The 20,973-nt window shown below is 49.1% G+C and overlaps 1 protein-coding gene across 1 annotated transcript in view; it reads right to left on the bottom strand.

The window, feature by feature from the left end:
* KDM3A (lysine demethylase 3A) overlaps nt 1-20,973 on the bottom strand; it is a 280,805-nt gene that overhangs the window by 76,591 nt on the left and 183,241 nt on the right. Inside the window, exons 21-22 of the mRNA XM_069204391.1 lie at nt 8,924-9,054; nt 8,112-8,231 (exon numbers count right to left, since the gene is read on the bottom strand). Coding sequence (XP_069060492.1) covers nt 8,112-8,231; nt 8,924-9,054 — 251 coding nt within the window. The remainder of the gene's footprint in view (nt 1-8,111; nt 8,232-8,923; nt 9,055-20,973) is intronic.

Below are 20,973 nucleotides of genomic sequence, written 5' to 3'. Positions count from 1 at the left end.
CCCTCCTGAGGTGTTGGATCGCCACCAGCCGAGTCGGGGTCGCCGGGTGCAGTGTTGCAAGTCTCACGCTTCTTGCGGGGAGCTTGCAGGGTTCTTTAAAGCTGCTGGAAACAAAGTTGCAGCTTTTCTTGGAGCAGGTCGGCTGTCCTCGGGAGTTTCTTGTCTTTTCGAAGCAGGGGCAGTCCTCAGAGGATGTCGAGGTCGCTGGTCCCTTTGGAAGGCGTCGCTGGAGCAGGATCTTTGGAAGGCAGGAGACAGGCCGGTGAGTTTCTGGAGCCAAGGCAGTTGTCGTCTTCTGGTCTTCCTCTGCAGGGGTTTTCAGCTAGGCAGTCCTTCTTCTTGTAGTTGCAGGAATCTAATTTTCTAGGGTTCAGGGTAGCCCTTAAATACTAAATTTAAGGGCGTGTTTAGGTCTGGGGGGTTAGTAGCCAATGGCTACTAGCCCTGAGGGTGGGTACACCCTCTTTGTGCCTCCTCCCAAGGGGAGGGGGTCACAATCCTAACCCTATTGGGGGAATCCTCCATCTGCAAGATGGAGGATTTCTAAAAGTTAGAGTCACCTCAGTTCAGGACACCTTAGGGGCTGTCCTGACTGGCCAGTGACTCCTCCTTGTTTTTCTCATTATTTTCTCCGGCCTTGCCGCCAAAAGTGGGGCCTGGCCGGAGGGGGCGGGCAACTCCACTAGCTGGAGTGTCCTGCTGGGTTGGCACAAAGGAGGTGAGCCTTTGAGGCTCACCGCCAGGTGTGACAATTCCTGCCTGGGGGAGGTGTTAGCATCTCCACCCAGTGCAGGCTTTGTTACTGGCCTCAGAGTGACAAAGGCACTCTCCCCATGGGGCCAGCAACATGTCTCGGTTTGTGGCAGGCTGCTAAAACTAGTCAGCCTACACAGATAGTCGGTTAAGTTTCAGGGGGCACCTCTAAGGTGCCCTCTGGGGTGTATTTTACAATAAAATGTACACTGGCATCAGTGTGCATTTATTGTGCTGAGAAGTTTGATACCAAACTTCCCAGTTTTCAGGGTAGCCATTATGGTGCTGTGGAGTTCGTGTTTGACAAACTCCCAGACCATATACTCTTATGGCTACCCTGCACTTACAATGTCTAAGGTTTTGTTTAGACACTGTAGGGGTACCATGCTCATGCACTGGTACCCTCACCTATGGTATAGTGCACCCTGCCTTAGGGCTGTAAGGCCTGCTAGAGGGGTGTCTTACCTATACTGCATAGGCAGTGAGAGGCTGGCATGGCACCCTGAGGGGAGTGCCATGTCGACTTACTCGTTTTGTCCTCACTAGCACACACAAGCTGGCAAGCAGTGTGTCTGTGCTGAGTGAGAGGTCTCCAGGGTGGCATAAGACATGCTGCAGCCCTTAGAGACCTTCCTTGGCATCAGGGCCCTTGGTACTAGAAGTACCAGTTACAAGGGACTTATCTGGATGCCAGGGTCTACCAATTGTGGATACAAAAGTACAGGTTAGGGAAAGAACACTGGTGCTGGGGCCTGGTTAGCAGGCCTCAGCACACTTTCAATTGTAAACATAGCATCAGCAAAGGCAAAAAGTCAGGGGGCAACCATGCCAAGGAGGCATTTCCTTACATATAGAAAAATATCTTTTCTTAGTTTATTTTAAGAACCACAGGTTCAAATTCTACATGTAATATCTCATTTGAAAGGTATTGCAGGTAAGTACTCTAGGATCTTTGAATAATCACAATAGCATATATACTTTTTACATAAAACACATTTAGCTGTTTTAAAAGTGGACACAGTGCAATTTTCACAGTTCCTGGGGGAGGTAAAGTAATGTTAGTTCTTGCAGGTAAGTAAACCACCTACGGGGTTCAAATTGGGGTCCAAGGTAGCCCACCATTGGGGGTTCAGAGCAACCCCAAAGTTACCACACCAGCAGCTCAGGGCCGGTCAGGTGCAGAGATCAAAGAGGTGCCCAAAACACATAGGCTTCAATGGAGGTAAGGGGGTGCCCCGGTTCCAGTCTGCCAGCAGGTAAGTACCCGCGTCTTCGGAGGGCAGACCAGGGGGGTTTTGTAGGGCACCGGGGGGGGGACGGGGGGGGGGGGGGGGGACACAAGTCAGCACAAAAAGTACACCCTCAGCAGCGCGTGGGCGGCCAGGTGCAGTGTGCAAACACGCGTCGGGTTTCCAATTGTTTTCAATGAGAGACCAAGGGGTCTCTTCAGCGGTGCAGGCAGGCAAGGGGGGGCTCCTCGGGGTAGCCACCACCTGGGCAAGGGAGAGGGCCTCCTGGGGGTCACTCCTGCACTGGAGTTCCGATCCTTCAGGTCCTGGGGGCTGCAGGTGCAGGGTCTTTTCCAGGCGTCGGGATTTCAGAGTCAGGCAGTCGCGGTCAGGGGGAGCCTCGGGATTCCCTCTGCAGGCGTCGCTGTGGGGGCTCAGGGGGGACAACTTTGGTTACTCACAGTCTCGGAGTCGCCTGGGGGTCCTCCCTGTAGCGTTGTTTCTTCACCAGTCAAGTCGGGGTCGCCGGGTGCAGTGTTGCAAGTCTCACGCTTCTTGCGGGGATTGCAGGGGTCTTTAAATCTGCTCCTCTGGATACAAAGTTGCAGTCTTTGTTGAACAGGGCCGCTGTTCTCGGGAGTTTCTTGGTCTTTTAGAAGCAGGGCAGTCCTCTGAGGATTCAGGGGTCGCTGGTCCTGGGGAAAGAGTCGCTGGAGCAGTTTTCTTCTGAAGGCAGGAGACCGGCTGGTAGGGCTGGGGCCAAAGCAGTTGGTGTCTTCTTTCTTCTTCTGCAGGGGTTTTTCAGCTCAGCAGTCTTCTTCTGTAAGTTGCAGGAATCTGAGTTCCTAGATTCTGGGGAGCCCCCAAATACTGAATTTAGGGGTGTGTTTAGGTCTGGGAGGGCAGTAGCCAATGGCTACTGTCCTTGAGAGTGGCTACACCCTCTTTGTGCCTCCTCCATGAGGGGAGGGGGGCACATCCCTATTGGGGGAATCCTTCTTCTACAAGATGGAGGATTTCTAAAAGTCAGAGTCACCTCAGCTCAGGACACCTTAGGGGCTGTCCTGACTGGCCAGTGACTCCTCCTTGTTTTTCTCATTATCTCTCCTGGACTTGCCGCCAAAAGTGGGGGCTGGGTTCAGGGGGCGGGCATCTCCACTAGCTGGAGTGCCCTGGGGCATTGTAACACGAAGCTTGAGCCTTTGAAGCTCACTGCTAGGTGTTACAGTTCCTGCAGGGGGGAGGTGTGAAGCACCTCCACCCAGAGCAGGCTTTGTTTCTGTCCTCAGAGAGCACAAAGGCTCTCACCGCATGGGGTCAGAAACTCGTCTCTCAGCAGCAGGCTGGCACAGACCAGTCAGTCCTGCACTGAACAATTGGGTAAAATACAGGGGGCATCTTTAAGATGCCCTCTGTGTGCATTTATTAATAAATCCAACACTGGCATCAGTGTGGGTTTATTATTCTGAGAAGTTTGGTACCAAACTTCCCAGTATTCAGTGTAGCCATTATGGAGCTGTGGAGTTCGTTTTTGACAGACTCCCAGCCCATATACTCTTATGGCTACCCTGCACTTACAATGTCTATGGTTTTGCTTAGACACTGTAGGGGCATAGTGCTCATGCACCTATGCCCTCACCTGTGGTATAGTGCACCCTGCCTTAGGGCTGTAAGGCCTGCTAGAGGGGTGATTTACCTATGCCGCAGGCAGTGTGAGGTTGGCATGGCACCCTGAGGGGAGTGCCATGTCGACTTACTCGTTTTCTCCCCACCAGAACACACAAGCTGGCAAGCAGTGGGTCTGTGCTGAGTGAGGGGTCCCTAGGGTGTCATAAGACATGCTGCAGCCCTTAGAGACCTTCCCTGGCATCAGGGCCCTTGGTACCAGGGGTACCAGTTACAAGGGACTTACCTAGGTGCCAGGGTTGTGCCAATTGTGGAAACAATGGTACATTTTAGGTGAAAGAACACTGGTGCTGGGGCCTGGTTAGCAGGGTCCCAGCACACTTCACAGTCAAGTCAGCATCAGTATCAGGCAAAAAGTGGGGGGTAACTGCAACAGGGAGCCATTTCTTTACAATGGCCATGTCACAACAGTAAAGAATGAGCAGAGTTTGCTCCTGTGCCTTAATGATGGATAAGAGCACAAGCATACACAAAATCCAGTGTCAGCTAGAACCTAAATCAAGGATGTCACATTCACAATGGACACAGTAGGCCTGCAGGGAAAACGCCCACTAGGGGAGCAAAGAGATAAGAAAAATAATATATCCACAGCAAAAACTGCTGCAGAGTGGATTGTCAGGGCAATAGCTACCCTCATCCATGGTTGAAGCAGGTGTGTGTAGGAAGTTGGCTCTGTATATACTATTTCAAAGTAAGAAATAGTGTGCACAGAGTCCAAGGGTTCGCCTTAGAGGTAAGACAGTGGCAAAAGTAGATAATTCTAATGCTCTATTTTGTGTGAGTGTGGTCGAGCAGAAGGCTTATCAGAGGGTAGTGTTAAGCATTTGTTTTACACACACAGGCAATAAGGAACACACACTCAGAGACAATTCCAGGCCAATAGGTTTTTATATAGAAAAATATATTTTCTTAGTTTATTTTAAGAACCACAGGTTCAAGATATACAAACAATACTTTAAATGAAAGGTATTTCACTCAGGTATTGTAGGAACTTTGAATAATCACAATAGCATGTACAGTTTTGACAAAAATGGCAATAAGCTATTTTAAAAGTGGACAGTGCAAAAATCAACAGTTCCTGGGGGAGGTAAGTAAATGTTGAGTTCACAGGTAAGTTCAACACTTACAGGGTTCAAAGTTGGGTCCAACGTAACCCACCGTTGGGGGTTCAAGGCAACCCCAAAGTAACCACATCAGCAGCTCAGGGCCGGTCAGGTGCAGAGGTCAAAGTGGTGCCCAAAACATAGGCTTCAATGGAAATAGGGGTGCCCCGGTTCCAGTCTGCCAGCAGGTAAGTACCCGCGTCTTTAGGGGGCAGACCAAGGGGGTTTTGTAGGAGACCAGGGGGCACACAAGCAGGCACAGAAAGTACACCCTCAGTGGCCCAGGGGCGGCCGGGTGCAAAGTGCAAACAGGTGTCGGGTTTCTAATAGGAATCAATGGGGAGACCAAGGGGGTCTCTTCAACGATGCAGGCAGGCACAGAGGGGGCTCCTCGGGGTAGCCACTACCTGGGCTAGGCAGAGGGTCGCCTGTCTGCACTCGAGTTCGGTTCCTTCAGGTCCTGGAGGCTGCGGGTGCAGTGTGGTTTCCAGGCGTCTGGTTCCTTGAAGCAGGCAGTCGCGGTCAGGGGGAGCCTCTGGATTTCCTCTGCAGGAGTTGCTGTGGGGGCTCAACTCTGGCTACTCACAGGCTTGCAGTCGCCGGGAAGTCCTCCCTGAGGTGTTTGTTTTTGGCAGGTCGAGCCGGGGGTGTCGGGTGCAGAGGGGAACGTCTCACGCTTCCGGCGGGAAACGTGGAGTCTTTAAAGTTGCTTCTTTGTTGCAGAAAGTTGCAGTTTGTTTAACAAGGCCACTGTTCTCGGGAGCTTCTTGGTCCTTTAGATGCAGGGCAGTCCTCTGAGGCTTCAGAGGTCACTGGTCCCTTTTGGATGCGTCGCTGTTTTCGTCGAAGTAAGGAGAGAGGCCGGTGGGGCTGGGGCCAAATCAGTTGTCTCAGGCTTCACTGCAGGGCTTCAGGTCAGCAGTCCTTTAGGTTGCAGGAATCTCTCTTCCTCGGTTCTGGGAGCCCCTAAATACTCAATTTAGGGGTGTGATTAGGTCTGGGAGGGCAGTGGCCAATGGCTACTGGCCCTGAGGGTGGCTATACCCTCTTTGTGCCTCCTCCCTGAGGGGAGGGGGGGGGCACATCCCTAATCCTATTGGGGGAATCCTCCATCTGCAAGATGGAGGATTTCTCAAGGCAGGGGTCACCTCAGCTTCAGGACACCTTAGGGGTTGTCCTGACTGGCCAGTGACTCCTTGTTTTTCTCATTATCCCCTCCGGCCTTGCTGCCAAAAGTGGGGCCGTGGCCGGAGAGGATGCCCTGTGGCGCTGTAACAAGGGGGTGAGCCTTTGAGGCTCACAGCCAGTTTTACAGTTCGTGCAGGGGGAGGTGAGAAGCACCTCCACCCAGTACAGGCTTTGTTCCTGGCCAAAGAGTGAAAAAAGCACTCTACCCATGTGGCCAGCAACATGTCTAGAGTGTGGCAGGCTGGCAAAAACTAGTCAGCCTACACTGGAAGTTGGGTATGTTTTCAGGGGGCATCTCTAAGATGCCCTCTGGGTGTATTTTTACAGTAAAGTGCACACTGGCATCAGTGTGCATTTATTGTGCTGAGAAGTTTGATACCAAACTTCCCAGTTTTCGGTGTAGCCATTATAGTGCTGTGGAGTTTGTGTTTGACAGACTCCCAGACCATATACTTTTATGGCTACCCTGCACTTACAATGTCTAAGGTTTTGCTTAGACACTGTAGGGGCATAGTGCTCATGCACCTATGCCCTCACCTGTGGTATAGTGCACCCTGCCTTAGGGCTGTAAGGCCTACTAGAGGGGTGACTTACCTATGCCACAGGCAGTGTGAGGTTGGCATGGCACTCTGAGGGGAGTGCCATGTCGACTTAGTCATTGTTTCCCCACCAGCACACAAGCTGGCAAGCAGTGTGTATGTGCTGAGTGAGGGGTCCCTAGGGTGGCATAAGACATGCTGCAGCCCTTAGAGACCTTCCCTGGCATCAGGGCCCTTGGTACCAGGGGTACCAGTTACAAGGGACTTACCTGGGTGCCAGGGTTGTGCCAATTGTGGAGACAAAGGTACAGTTTAGGGAAAGAACACTGGTGGTGGGGCCTGGTTAGCAGGGTCCCAGCACACTTTTAAATCATAACTTAGCATCAGCAAAGGCAAAAAGTCAGGGGGTAACCATGCCAAGGAGGCATTTCCTTACAATGCGTTTATCTGCTTTCGGCACAACTAGGTTCCACTATTTAGTTACTCAATGAAGTTGCAACACTCCAAGTTGACTTGAAGTTCACAGGAGAAATCACAATATAACAAAAAATTGACTAAAATTGACAAAAATCCTAAAACAAGGATTTTTTTCAGGGCAGGGGCGGCACAGCTTTTCCAAGTAGTGGACAGGAACTTTGCTGCAATAGTAGTTAAAAGTACAAATGCTTGGTCGGGAGGGGAAATGTAGCTAGGCCTGCTTTCAGCACACAAAACAACTCTAGAGTTTATGGAGTTTGGAGTTTATGGAGCACTACAAGAGGACTTGGATGTTGTGTCTTAAGGAAAAGGGATCTTTCCAGCAGAGACTAAACATTTGGGGGAAACATTTTTTCTCCCAAAACTGTGGAGTAAGCTTGGCTGAAACATCAGAGCACCTTGTATGGGGTGTGAAAAGTGAAACAATGGCTGGTTTTGCTACTAGACAAGTCAGACAGTACACAAGTGCCAGTGATATGAATTTTCTTCCACTATTTAGGCAATCAAGTATAAACCTGCACTCAAATAATGAGGCGTCCTTACTGGTGACGGAGGAGGGGAGAGAACTAGAGTACACCATTATTAAGTCTAATGCCTGTATGACTCGCCCGCTCTAGTCTAGAGTTCTACGACATGTCCGGGACTATAAACTAATCATGACATGAAAATCAAGGTTGGAAGAATGTAGAATTATATTAATGAATCACCTCTAATCACTCCAGTTAATTATTAATTTAAGATACACAGTAAATCTCCTTTTGTTGCTGAATACTCATCTTAGATGAAAGTTTGATACATCAATATGGCAGCATGCATCATGTATTTTATTAACCTTGCTTTAAATAACACTTGCAATAAATGGAATTGCACAGGCACAAACGGTCACAAATTATCTTTTCTGGAAACAGATAGCATGCATTGTTCACATTAGTGTGCAGAACCATTTTCACAATGCATAATACCTGCAGAACAATGGATATATGGTGGCATTTCAAAAGCCACTTCGATCCAAGATGCACTTACATAGCTCCAACGGCAGACCTTGGGTTCTATTTCTTAGCTGTTTAATTGTGTCACATAGCTTTCTTAGCCAATTTTAAACAGTGTTTTTTTTTTGTTTTTTTAATCCGACTAACCTTGCTCTTGGTCAGGTTCACCATCGGGAATGCCCACATACACCATCACATTTGCTGCATCAGACACATCCAAATGTAGATTTGTTGTTCCAAATTTCCTGTCCTCTTGCGTTATCAAACCTGTTGGAGGAATTTGTAGATTTACAAACCTCTTATTTTTAAGTCCGCTTACCACACAAACAAGTATCTTTAAAAATTACTCTATGGAAGACTGAGACAAACTAAATATTTTGAAATACTTTGTTTCCCGAATATTTTGGTAGGCTTCTAAATGCATGACAGGCAAATACTTCAAGCATTTGTGAATCGTAAGTGCTACTTTAAGTTATGAATTAACAAGAATCTAACTGAAGTTATTAGCCATTTGAATTTTAATATCGAGGAAATAATAGAAACAGGAAGTGTGTGTTGGATGAGTTTATTTTTAGCTGTTCAAACCACAGCTACTCCTGTCTCTATATTTAAGACGCAGTGGAGGGAAAAAAAATATTTTTAAAAATCAATATCTTGTAAAGTCTATCTGTGGACGTACAAACATATGTCCGACAGTTTAAGGGCTGCAATCTTGTTTAAGAACAAAAAAAAAAAAAATGCAGCATCACGCAACCGGAGCTGTAGAAGTACTCAATCTGCTCACTATAAGGTTGCAGCCAGAAGGTTGCAAGCTCTGCCACAAGCTAGCTGTCAATCGCACTGCATGTAATATCTTTTACACAACCCTTGTTTGATACAAATCAGTGAATCTTTCGGTTGCATGTACCTCTGAGAAATGATCAAATTTTTAATAAAAATGCACTTGGTTTGTTTCTCACCATAGGCATTATACATCTTGGGTCCCAAATCCGGTCGTACAAAGTAGTCTGGAAGCCTGGAAGCAAGGTTCAGTTTGCCATCTCTTTTAGTATATTCCGGCAAGGGTATGTTGTTCATTAGGTCATCAAACCTAAACACAAAATGCAATCAATCTCTGAACAAAGAGCACCAAAGCACAGCCTAGTTCTCAAAATGAGAAAGACAAAAGGATTTAAAAAAAATTGTTGACCCGCTTTAGTATAAGAACATACGGAAGCAGTTATATTTTTGCATTTATTCCCTATAAGGTTAAGCCCATCTTATTGCTATTTTCAAGCTTTAAGAGTATCCACAAAGATAGTGTTCCAACTTTTCTGCCATTTTCAACAAACTAAAATGTAGCAGAATACATAACCTCCAACAGAAGCTTCAATACCATAGAACGATGGAATGAAATGCATTTTAATCTTTTTTCATACAGCAAGTGTGGAGCAGCCTAAAACTGCCCAATTAAAGTAGGCTTACAGCGGAAAACCTGCCTTGAGACAAGAGTTATTTGAAGCCATGTTCAAAGAATGTATAGAGCTCTGCTGACACTGTGACTTAAGGGTTAGTGATGTCAAACGAGAATTGGTAAAGCAAATTTCTTGCATTGGCTTTCAGCCTTTGTCCATCGAATGCTGTAACGACTTTTGTAAAACTATTTCTCCTCCAGGGGAATCCTCAAAGTCATAAGCACGGATTACTCCTGTCCATGTGCGGGGACCCCGGAGCATATATTAAACTTATAGTATACATGTATGTATATGGGAGGGGGGGGGGGGGGGGGTGGATCTTCAAAGAAAGTGGACCAAGTACAGTCCATGATGGTGACCGGCTGTGGCAGATGCCACTACCCACCCTTCTGTGGATGCAGGAACAGGTCGACAGTCAAAGAAAGTCAGCACTGCAGGCCAGGAGCAGAAGAGGGGTTCCAGAAGTCATGTAAGTGATGTTCCACGTTGGCGGTCGTGATGCAGTCGGCAGTTTTGCCGAAAGAACACAAACAAGCATTGGCGAATGCAAGAGTCTGAGAAGGTTTTGAAAGGCTGACTAGGACCAGCCAAGGAGGGGAGTCCGAGGTGACCCTCAGCATATGGGAGAGTCACACGAAGAGAAGGCAGCCCTCACAGATGACCCACGGGCAGCAGGCACAGGAGTCGCAGTGAGGCCCACTCAGCACACCTGAAGAGGAGTCCCATGTCACTGGAGCAGCAGGCAGGAGAGACTGCTTTGCAGGAAGGAGTGCTCGGGCCAGGGCTAAACGGAGCCTCAAGATCCCTTGTGGGAGGAACAAACAAGCCTTGGTAGCTGCAAGGGTTGCAGTGCACAGGGGTACTGTCCTGCAAGGAAAGGCAAGGGCTTACAGTCTCCAAAGTTGGACAGTTGGCAGAGAGGACCAAGGGGACTACTTCAAACCACCACATGTGATGCAGGGTCCATGCAGCTCGAGGAGAGAAGATCCACGCAGCTGGTGCCTGCAGATGCAGGGGAGTGACTCCTTCACTCCAAGTTAAATTCCTTCTTACTTCTTGTGCAGGCTAAAGACTCGTCTTCCTCAGAGGATGCACATCCAGGGAAATGGTTCAGTTGCTGGAAGGAGCCTGAGATACACTGTTGCAAGGCAGTCTTGTCGCTGGAGTTGCAGATTGTTGGTTCTAGGAGGGGCTAGTTGCAGTTCTGGTGGCCAGCAGATGAAGTAAACAATGCAGAGGAGTCCTGCTGGAATCTTGCACGCCAAATCTCAGGACCAACCCATAGGGAGACCCTAAACAGCCCATGAAGGGGGACAGGCCAAATAGCAGGGTGACCACCTATCAGGAGGGGGCTGTGACGTCACCTGCCCGACCTCGCCACTCAGATGCTCCCAGGGGCCTCTTCCCACCTTAGATTCAAGATGCCAGAAACAAGTAGCCACCTAGAGGAGCTCTGGGCACCAATCCTGGGGTGCTGATGGACAGGGGAGTGGTTACTCTCCCTTCCATTGGCCAGTTTTGTGCCAGAGCAGGAACTGGGGGTCCCTGGACTGGTGCAAACCCGATTATGCAAGGAGGGCACCAAATGTGCCCTTCAAGGCATACCGGTGGCTTGGGGAGGCTACCCCTCCCAAGCCATTTAATACCTATTTCCAAGGGAGCGGGTGTTACCTCCCTCTCCCACAGGAAATCCTTTGTTCTGCCTTCCTCTGCTAGGGCTGGTCAGAGCGTAGCAGCAGCGCGGGCAGCCTGGAAAACCCCAGATGGCTAGTAGGAGCAATACTGGGGGTCCTCTAAGGAGCCCCCAGAGTGCATGGAATCTTACATCATATACTGGCAACAGTACTGGGGTGTGATTCAGACATCATGGATACCAAACATGCCCAGGTCAGAACTTACCATTATGTAGCTGGACACAGGTATTGACCTGTGTCCAGTACACAAGTAAACTGTCTTCCCCGCACTTACGAAGTCCAGTGTAATATAGCTAGAGTTCCTAGGGGCAACTCTGCTCATGCAGGGGGTGCCTTCACACAGATACCTGCACCCTGCGCTAGGAGGGCCTACCATAAGTGTGACCAGTGACCTGGTGCAGTGACCTGTAGTGAAATGGTGCATCCACATGGTGAAGGCTGCAATGACAGGCAGACACATTTTGCACGGTGTAGGAAGTTGGCTCTGTATGCACTATTTCAAAGTAAGGAATAGTATGCACAGAGTCCAAGGGTTCCCCTTAGAGGTAAGATAGTGGCAATAAGAGATAATACGAATGCTCTATTTTGTGGTAGTGTGGTCGAGCAGTAGGCTTATCAAAGGAGTAGTGTTAAGCATTTGTTGTACACACACAGGCAATAAATGACCACTTTTGGCGGCAAGTCCAGGAGAGATAATGAGAAAAACAAGGAGTCGTCACTGGCCAGTCAGGACAGCCCATAAGGCAACCTGAGCCGAAGTGACTCTGACTTTTAGAAATCCTCCATCTTGATTTTGGAGGATTCCCCCAATAGGGATGTGTCCCGCCTCCCCTCAGGGAGGAGGCACAAAGAGGGTGTTGCCACTCTCAAGGACAGTAGCCATTGGTTACTGCCCTCCCAGACCTCAACACACCCCTAAATCGAGTATTTAGGGGCTCCCAGAACCAAGCAAGATAGATTCCTGCAACCTAAGAAGAAGAGGACTGCTAAGCTGAAAAACCCTGCAGAGAAGACGGAGACACCAACTGCTTTGGCCCCAGCTCTACCGGCCTGTCTCCCCACTTCTAAAGACACTGCTCCAGCGACGCTTTCCCCAGGGACCAGCGACCCCTGAATCCTCAGAGGACTGCCCTGCTCTAGAAGGACCAAGAAACTCCCGAGGACAGCGGCTCTGTTCATCCAAGACTGCAACTTTGTTTCAAAGGAGCAACTTTAAAACAACCTGCATTTCCCGCCGGAAGCGTGAGACTTGCTACTCTGCACCCGACGCCCATGGCTCGACGTGGAGAACAAACACTTCAGGGAGGATTCCGCGGCGACTGCGAGACCGTGAGTAGCCAGAGTTGTCCCCCCTGAGCCCCCACAGCGACGCCTGCAGAGGGAATCCCGAGGCTCCCGCTGACCGCGACTGCCTGACTCCCCGATCCCGCCGCCTGGTAAAGACTCTGCACCCGCAGCCCCCAGGACCTGAAAGATCGGAACTCCAGTGCAGGAGTGACCCCCAGGAGGCCCCCTCCCTTGCCCAGGTGGTGGCTACCCCGAGGAGCCCACCCCCTTGCCTGCATCGCTGAAGAGACCCCTTGGTCTCCCATTGATTTTCATTGGAAACCAGACGTGTGTTTGCACACTGCACCCGGCCGCCCCCGTGCTGCTGAGGGTGTACTTTCTGTGCTAACTTGTGTCCCCCACCGGTGCCCTACAAAACCCCCCTGGTCTGACCTCCGAAGACGCGGGTACTTACCTGCTGGCAGACTGGAACCGGGGCACCCCCTTCTCCATTGAAGCCTATGCGTTTTGGGCACCACTTTGACCTCTGCACCTGACCAGCCCTGAGCTGCTGGGGTGGTAACTTTGGGGTTGCTCTGAACCCCCAACGGTGGGCTACTTTGGACCCAAACTTGAACCCCATAGGTGGTTTACTTACCTGCAAGAACTAACAAACTCTTACTCCCCCTAGGAATTGTGAAAATTGCACTGTGTCTAGTTTTAAAATAGCTATATGTGATTTATTTGAAAAGTATATATGCTATTGTGATTATTCAACGTTCCTAAAGTACCTACCTGCAATACCTTTCATTTGAAGTATTACATGTAAAATTTGAACCTGTGGTTCTTAAAATAAACTAAGAAAATATATTTTTCTATACAAAAACCTATTGGCCTGGAATTGTCTTTGAGTGTGTGTTCCTCATTTATTGCCTGTGTGTGTACAACAAATGCTTAACACTACTCCTTTGATAAGCCTACTGCTCGACCACACTACCACAAAATAGAGCATTAGTATTATCTCTTTTTGCCGCTATCTTACCTCTAAGGGGAACCCTTGGACTCTGTGCATACTATTCCTTACTTTGAAATAGTGCATACAGAGCCAACTTCCTACACATATGTACAAATATTAAAACTATAGGCTTCCGGGGAGGGTGCATTCCGTTCAATGGCATGTGTAGCTGATGAAACACATGCTATGCATAGACTACAAAGCAGTTAGTCCTCCCAAAAAAAAAAAAAGCAGTGGCTAGCCTGTAGGAGTTAAAGTTGTTTTAAATAATGTTCTTAAGACAACCTGGCCTACAATAGCCTGTTGTGAGAAAACATCAACACAATAGTGTTTTGTAAAAGTATGAGGAGTTGACTATGTTGCCGCTTTACATATATCAGCCATTGGTATGTGTAAGGAAATGCCTCCTTGGCATGGTTGCCCCCTGACTTTTTGCCTTTGCTGATGCTATGTTTACAATTGAAAGTGTGCTGAGGCCTGCTAACCAGGCCCCAGCACCAGTGTTCTTTCCCTAACCTGTACTTTTGTATCCACAATTGGCAGACCCTGGCATCCAGATAAGTCCCTTGTAACTGGTACTTCTAGTACCAAGGGCCCTGATGCCAAGGAAGGTCTCTAAGGGATGCAGCATGTCTTATGCCACCCTGGAGACCTCTCACTCAGCACAGACACACTGCTTGCCAGCTTGTGTGTGCTAGTGAGGACAAAACGAGTAAGTCGACATGGCACTCCCCTCAGGGTGCCATGCCAGCCTCTCACTGCCTATGCAGTATAGGTAAGACACCCCTCTAGCAGGCCTTACAGCCCTAAGGCAGGGTGCACTATACCATAGGTGAGGGTACCAGTGCATGAGCATGGTACCCCTACAGTGTCTAAACAAAACCTTAGACATTGTAAGTGCAGGGTAGCCATAAGAGTATATGGTCTGGGAGTCTGTCAAACACGAACTCCACAGCACCATAATGGCTACACTGAAAACTGGGAAGTTTGGTATCAAACTTCTCAGCACAATAAATGCACACTGATCCCAGTGTACATTTTATTGTAAAATACACCACAGAGGGCACCTTAGAGGTGCCCCCTGAAACTTAACCGACTGTCTGTGTAGGCTGACTAGTTCCAGCAGCCTGCCACACCAGAGACATGTTGCTGGCCCCATGGGGAGAGTGCCTTTGTCACTCTGAGGCCAGTAACAAAGCCTGCACTGGGTGGAGATGCTAACACCTCCCCCAGGCAGGAGCTGTGACACCTGGCGGTGAGCCTCAAAGGCTCACCCCTTTGTCACAGCCCAGCAGGGCACTCCAGCTTAGTGGAGTTGCCCGCCCCCTCCGGCCACGGCCCCCACTTTTGGCGGCAAGGCTGGAGGGAACAAAGAAAGCAACAAGGAGGAGTCACTGGCCAGTCAGGACAGCCCCTAAGGTGTCCTGAGCTGAGGTGACTGACTTTTAGAAATCCTCCATCTTGCAGATGGAGGATTCCCCCAATAGGGTTAGGATTGTGACCCCCTCCCCTTGGGAGGAGGCACAAAGAGGGTGTACCCACCCTCAGGGCTAGTAGCCATTGGCTACTAACCCCCCAGACCTAAACACGCCCTTAAATTTAGTATTTAAGGGCTACCCTGAACCCTAGAAAATTAGATTCCTGCAACTACAAGAAGAAGGACTGCCCAGCTGAAAACCCCTGCAGCGGAAGACCAGAAGACGACAACTGCCTTGGCTCCAGAAACTCACCGGCCTGTCTCCTGCCTTCCAAAGATCCTGCTCCAGCGACGCCTTCCAAAGGGACCAGCGACCTCGACATCCTCTGAGGACTGCCCCTGCTTCGAAAAGACAAGAAACTCCCGAGGACAGCGGACCTGCTCCAAGAAAAGCTGCAACTTTGTTTCCAGCAGCTTTAAAGAACCCTGCAAGCTCCCCGCAAGAAGCGTGAGACTTGCAACACTGCACCCGGCGACCCCGACTCGGCTGGTGGAGATCCGACGCCTCAGGAGGGACCCCAGGACTACTCTGATACTGTGAGTACCAAAACCTGTCCCCCCTGAGCCCCCACAGCGCCGCCTGCAGAGGGAATCCCGAGGCTTCCCCTGACCGCGACTCTCTGAAACCTAAGTCCCGACACCTGGGAGAGACCCTGCACCCGCAGCCCCCAGGACCTGAAGGACCGGACTTTCACTGGAGAAGTGACCCCCAGGAGTCCCTCTCCCTTGCCCAAGTGGAGGTTTCCCCGAGGAACCCCCCCCTTGCCTGCCTGCAGCGCTGAAGAGATCCCGAGATCTCTCATAGACTAACATTGCGAACCCGACGCTTGTTTCGACACTGCACCCGGCCGCCCCGCGCTGCTGAGGGTGAAATTTCTGTGTGGACTTGTGTCCCCCCCGGTGCCCTACAAAACCCCCCTGGTCTGCCCTCCGAAGACGCGGGTACTTACCTGCAAGCAGACCGGAACCGGGGCACCCCCTTCTCTCCATTCTAGCCTATGTGTTTTGGGCACCACTTTGAACTCTGCACCTGACCGGCCCTGAGCTGCTGGTGTGGTGACTTTGGGGTTGCTCTGAACCCCCAACGGTGGGCTGCCTTGGACCAAGAACTGAACCCTGTAAGTGTCTTACTTACCTGGTAAAACTAACAAATACTTACCTCCCCTAGGAACTGTGAAAACTGCACTAAGTGTCCACTTTTAAAACAGCTATTTGTCAATAACTTGTAAAGTATACATGCAATTTTTATGATTTGAAGTTCCTAAAGTACTTACCTGCATTACCTTTCGAACAAGATATTACCTGTAGAATTTGAACCTGTGGTTCTTAAAATAAACTAAGAAAAGATATTTTTCTATAACAAAACCTATTGGCTGGATTTGTCTCTGAGTGTGTGTACCTCATTTATTGTCTTGTGTATGTACAACAAATGCTTAACACTACTCCTTGGATAAGCCTACTGCTCGACCACACTACCACAAAATAGAGCATTAGTATTATCTATTTTTACCACTATTTTACCTCTAAGGGGAACCCTTGGACTCTGTGCATGCTATTCCTTACTTTGAAATAGCACATACAGAGCCAACTTCCTACATTGGTGGATCAGCGGTGGGGTACAAGACTTTGCATTTGCTGGACTACTCAGCCAATACCTGATCACACGACAAATTCCAAAATTGTCATTAGAAATTGATTTTTGCAATTTGAAAAGTTTTCTAAATTCTTAAAAGACCTGCTAGGGCCTTGTGTTAGATCCTGTTTAGCATTTCTTTTAGAGTTTAAAAGTTTGTTAAAAGTTTGAATTAGATTCTAGAACCAGTTTTAGTTTCTTAAAAAGTATTCCAACTTTTAGAAGCATAATGTCTAGCACAGATGTGAATGTGGTGGAACTCGACACCACACCTTACCTCCATCTACAGATGAGAGAGCTAAGGTCACTCTGTAAACTAAAGAAAATAGCAATGGGCCCCAAACCTACCAAAGTACAGCTCCAGGAGCTTTTGGCAGAGTTTGAAAAGGCCAACCCCTCTGAGGATGGCAACTCAGAGGATGAAGATAGTGACTTGGAGGGAAATTCCCCCCCTCCAGTCCTACTTAGGGAGAGCAGGGCTTCTCAAGCCCTGACTCCACAAATAATAGTCAGAGATGCTGGTTCCCTCACAGGAGGGACCAACAACTCTGAAATCACTGAGGATAACTCCAGTGAAGAGGACATCCAGTTAGCCAGGATGGCCAAAAGATTGGCTTTGGAAAGACAGATCCTAGCCATAGAGAGGGAAAGACAAGAGATGGGCCTAGGACCCATCAATGGTGGCAGCAACATAAATAGGGTCAGAGATTCTCCTGACATGTTGAAAATCCCCAAAGGGATTGTAACTAAATATGAAGATGGTGATGACATCACCAAATGGTTCACAGCTTTTGAGAGGGCTTGTGTAACCAGAAAAGTGAACAGATCTCACTGGGGTGCTCTCCTTTGGGAAATGTTCACAGGAAAGTGTAGGGATAGACTCCTCACACTCTCTGGACAAGATGCAGAATCTTATGACCTCATGAAGGGTACCCTGATTGAGGGCTTTGGATTCTCCACTGAGGAGTACAGGATTAGGTTCAGGGGGGCTCAAAAATCCTCGAGCCAGACCTGGGTTGACTTTGTTGACTACTCAGTGAAAACACTAGATGGTTGGATTCAAGGCAGTGGTGTAAGTAATTATGATGGGCTGTACAATTTATTTGTGAAAGAACACCTGTTAAGTAATTGTTTCAATGATACACTGCATCAGCATCTGGTAGACCTAGGACCAATTTCTCCCCAAGAATTGGGAAAGAAGGCGGACCATTGGGTCAAGACAAGGGTGTCCAAGACTTCAACAGGGGGTGACCAAAAGAAAGGGGTCACAAAGACTCCCCAACAGAAGGGTGATGAGACAACCAAAACTAAAAATAGTAAAGAGTCTTCTACAGGCCCCCAAAAACCTGCACAGGAGGGTGGGCCCAGAGCCTCTTCACAAAACAATGGGTACAAGGGTAAAAACTTTGATCCCAAAAAGGCCTGGTGTCATAGCTGTAAACAGCATGGACACCAAACTGGAGACAAGGCCTGTCCCAAGAAAGGTTCCACTCCAAACTCCCATCCAGGTAACACTGGTATGGCTAGTCTCCAAGTGGGATCAACAGTGTGCCCAGAGCAAATCAGGGTCCACACTGAAGCTACTCTAGTTTCTGAGGGTGGGGTGGATTTAGCCACACTAGCTGTCTGGCCGCCTAACATGCAAAAATACAGACAGCAACTCTTAATTAATGGGACTAGAATAGAGGGCCTGAGGGATACAGGTGCCAGTGTCACCATGGTGACAGAGAAACTGGTTTCCCCTGGCCAATACCTGACTGGAAAAACTTACACAGTCACCAACGCTGACAATCAGAGAAAAGTACATCCCATGGCAATGGTTACTTTAGAATGGGGAGGGGTCAATGGCCTGAAACAGGTGGTGGTCTCCTCAAATATCCCAGTGGACTGTCTGCTTGGAAATGACCTGGAGTCCTCAGCATGGGCTGAGGTAGAGCTAAAAACCCATGCAGCAATGCTGGGTATCCCTGAACTGGTGTGTGTGAAAACAAGAGCACAATGCAAGGCACAGGGTGAAAAAGTAGGGCTGGAGTCTGGAAAAATGGCCCCGCCTACCAAGAGAACAGGAAAGTCAGTTGGGAAACCAACTGCAACACAGCAAAAGAAAGGGAACCTCTCTTCTCAGGAAGAAGTTCTGCCCTCTGAGGGAACTGAGCCTTTGGAGCTTGAACCTTATCAGGTTGAGCTCTTAGGCCCAGGGGGACCCTCAAGGGAAGAGCTGTGTAAGGGACAAGAAACCTGTCCCTCTCTTGAAGGCCTTAGGCAGCAAGCTGCTGAAGAGTCCAAAGGCAAGAAAAATGGAACACATAGGGTCTATTGGGAAGATGGGCTCCTGTACACTGAGGCCAGAGACCCCAAACCTGGTGCCACTAGGAGAGTGGTAGTGCCTCAGCTGTTCAGAGAGTTCATCCTAACATTGGCCCATGACATTCCCCTTGCTGGACATTTGGGACAAACCAAGACGTGGGAGAGGTTAGTCAACCACTTCTACTGGCCCAATATGTCCAACATGGTTAAGGAGTTTTGCCTCTCCTGCCCCACCTGTCAAGCCAGTGGTAAGACAGGTGGGCATCCAAAGGCCCCCCTCATTCCACTTCCAGTGGTGGGGGTGCCCTTTGAAAGAGTGGGTGTGGACATAGTTGGTCCACTGGAACCTCCCACAGCCTCAGGAAATATGTATATCCTGGTAGTAGTGGATCATGCTACCAGGTATCCTGAAGCTATTCCCCTTAGGTCGACTACTGCCCCTGCAGTAGCCAAGGCCCTCATTGGTATCTTTACCAGAGTGGGTTTCCCTAAGGAGGTGGTGTCTGACAGAGGTACCAACTTCATGTCAGCATACCTAAAGCACATGTGGAATGAGTGTGGAGTGACTTATAAATTCACTACACCTTACCATCCACAAACTAATGGCTTAGTTGAGAGATTCAACAAGACATTAAAAGGCATGATCATGGGGCTCCCAGAAAAACTCAAAAGGAGATGGGATGTCCTCTTGCCATGTCTGCTTTTCGCTTACAGAGAGGTGCCACAGAAGGGAGTAGGATTCTCACCCTTTGAACTTCTGTTTGGTCATCCTGTAAGGGGACCACTTGCCCTTGTTAAAGAAGGCTGGGAGAGACCTCTCCATGAGCCTAAACAGGACATAGTGGACTATGTACTTGGCCTTCGCTCTAGAATGGCAGAGTACATGGAAAAGGCAACCAAAAACCTTGAGGCCAGCCAACAACTCCAGAAGTTTTGGTATGACCAAAAGGCTGCACTGGTTGAGTTCCAACCAGGGCAGAAAGTCTGGGTTCTGGAGCCTGTGGCTCCCAGGGCACTCCAGGACAAATGGAGTGGCCCTTACCCAGTACTAGAAAGGAAGAGTCAGGTCACCTACCTGGTGGACCTGGGCACAAGCAGGAGCCCCAAGAGGGTGATCCATGTGAACCGCCTTAAGCTCTTCCATGACAGGGCTGATGTGAATCTGTTGATGGTAACAGATGAGGATCAGGAGGCAGAGAGTGAACCTCTCCCTGATCTTCTATCATCAGACCCAAAAGATGGCACAGTAGATGGAGTGATCTACTCAGACACCCTCTCTGGCCAACAGCAAGCTGATTGTAGGAGAGTCCTACAACAGTTTCCTGAGCTTTTCTCCCTAACCCCTGGTCAGACACACCTGTGTACCCATGATGTGGACACAGGAGACAGCATGCCTGTCAAGAACAAAATCTTCAGACAGTCTGACCATGTTAAGGAAAGCATCAAGGTGGAAGTCCACAAGATGCTGGAATTGGGAGTGATTGAGCGCTCTGACAGCCCCTGGGCTAGCCCAGTGGTCTTAGTCCCCAAACCTCACACCAAAGATGGAAAGAAAGAGATGAGGTTTTGTGTGGACTACAGAGGGCTCAATTCTGTCACCAAGACAGATGCCCATCCAATTCCAAGAGCTGATGAGCTCATTGATAAATTAGGTGCTGCCAAATTTCTAAGTACCTTTGACTTGACAGCAGGGTACTGGCAAATAAAAATGGCACCTGGAGCAAAAGAAAAGACAGCATTCTCCACACCTGATGGGCATTATCAGTTTACTGTTATGCCCTTTGGTTTAAAGAATGCCCCTGCCACCTTCCAAAGGTTGGTGAATCAAGTCCTTGCTGGCTTGGAGTCCTTTAGCACAGCTTATCTTGATGATATTGCTGTCTTTAGCTCCACCTGGCAGGATCACCTGGTCCACCTGAGGAAGGTTTTGAAGGCTCTGCAATCTGCAGGCCTCTCTATCAAGGCATCCAAATGCCAGATAGGGCAGGGAACTGTGGTTTACTTGGGCCACCTTGTAGGTGGAGGCCAAGTTCAGCCACTCCAACCCAAGATCCAGACCATTCTGGACTGGGTAGCTCCAAAAACCCAGACTCAAGTCAGGGCATTCCTTGGCTTGACTGGGTACTACAGGAGGTTTGTGAAGGGATATGGATCCATTGTGAC

This window comes from Pleurodeles waltl, chromosome 1_2, assembly GCF_031143425.1.
Source record: "Pleurodeles waltl isolate 20211129_DDA chromosome 1_2, aPleWal1.hap1.20221129, whole genome shotgun sequence".
Taxonomy (NCBI): Eukaryota; Metazoa; Chordata; class Amphibia; order Caudata; family Salamandridae; genus Pleurodeles; species Pleurodeles waltl.
This window is presented reverse-complemented; position numbering and strand designations above follow the sequence as displayed.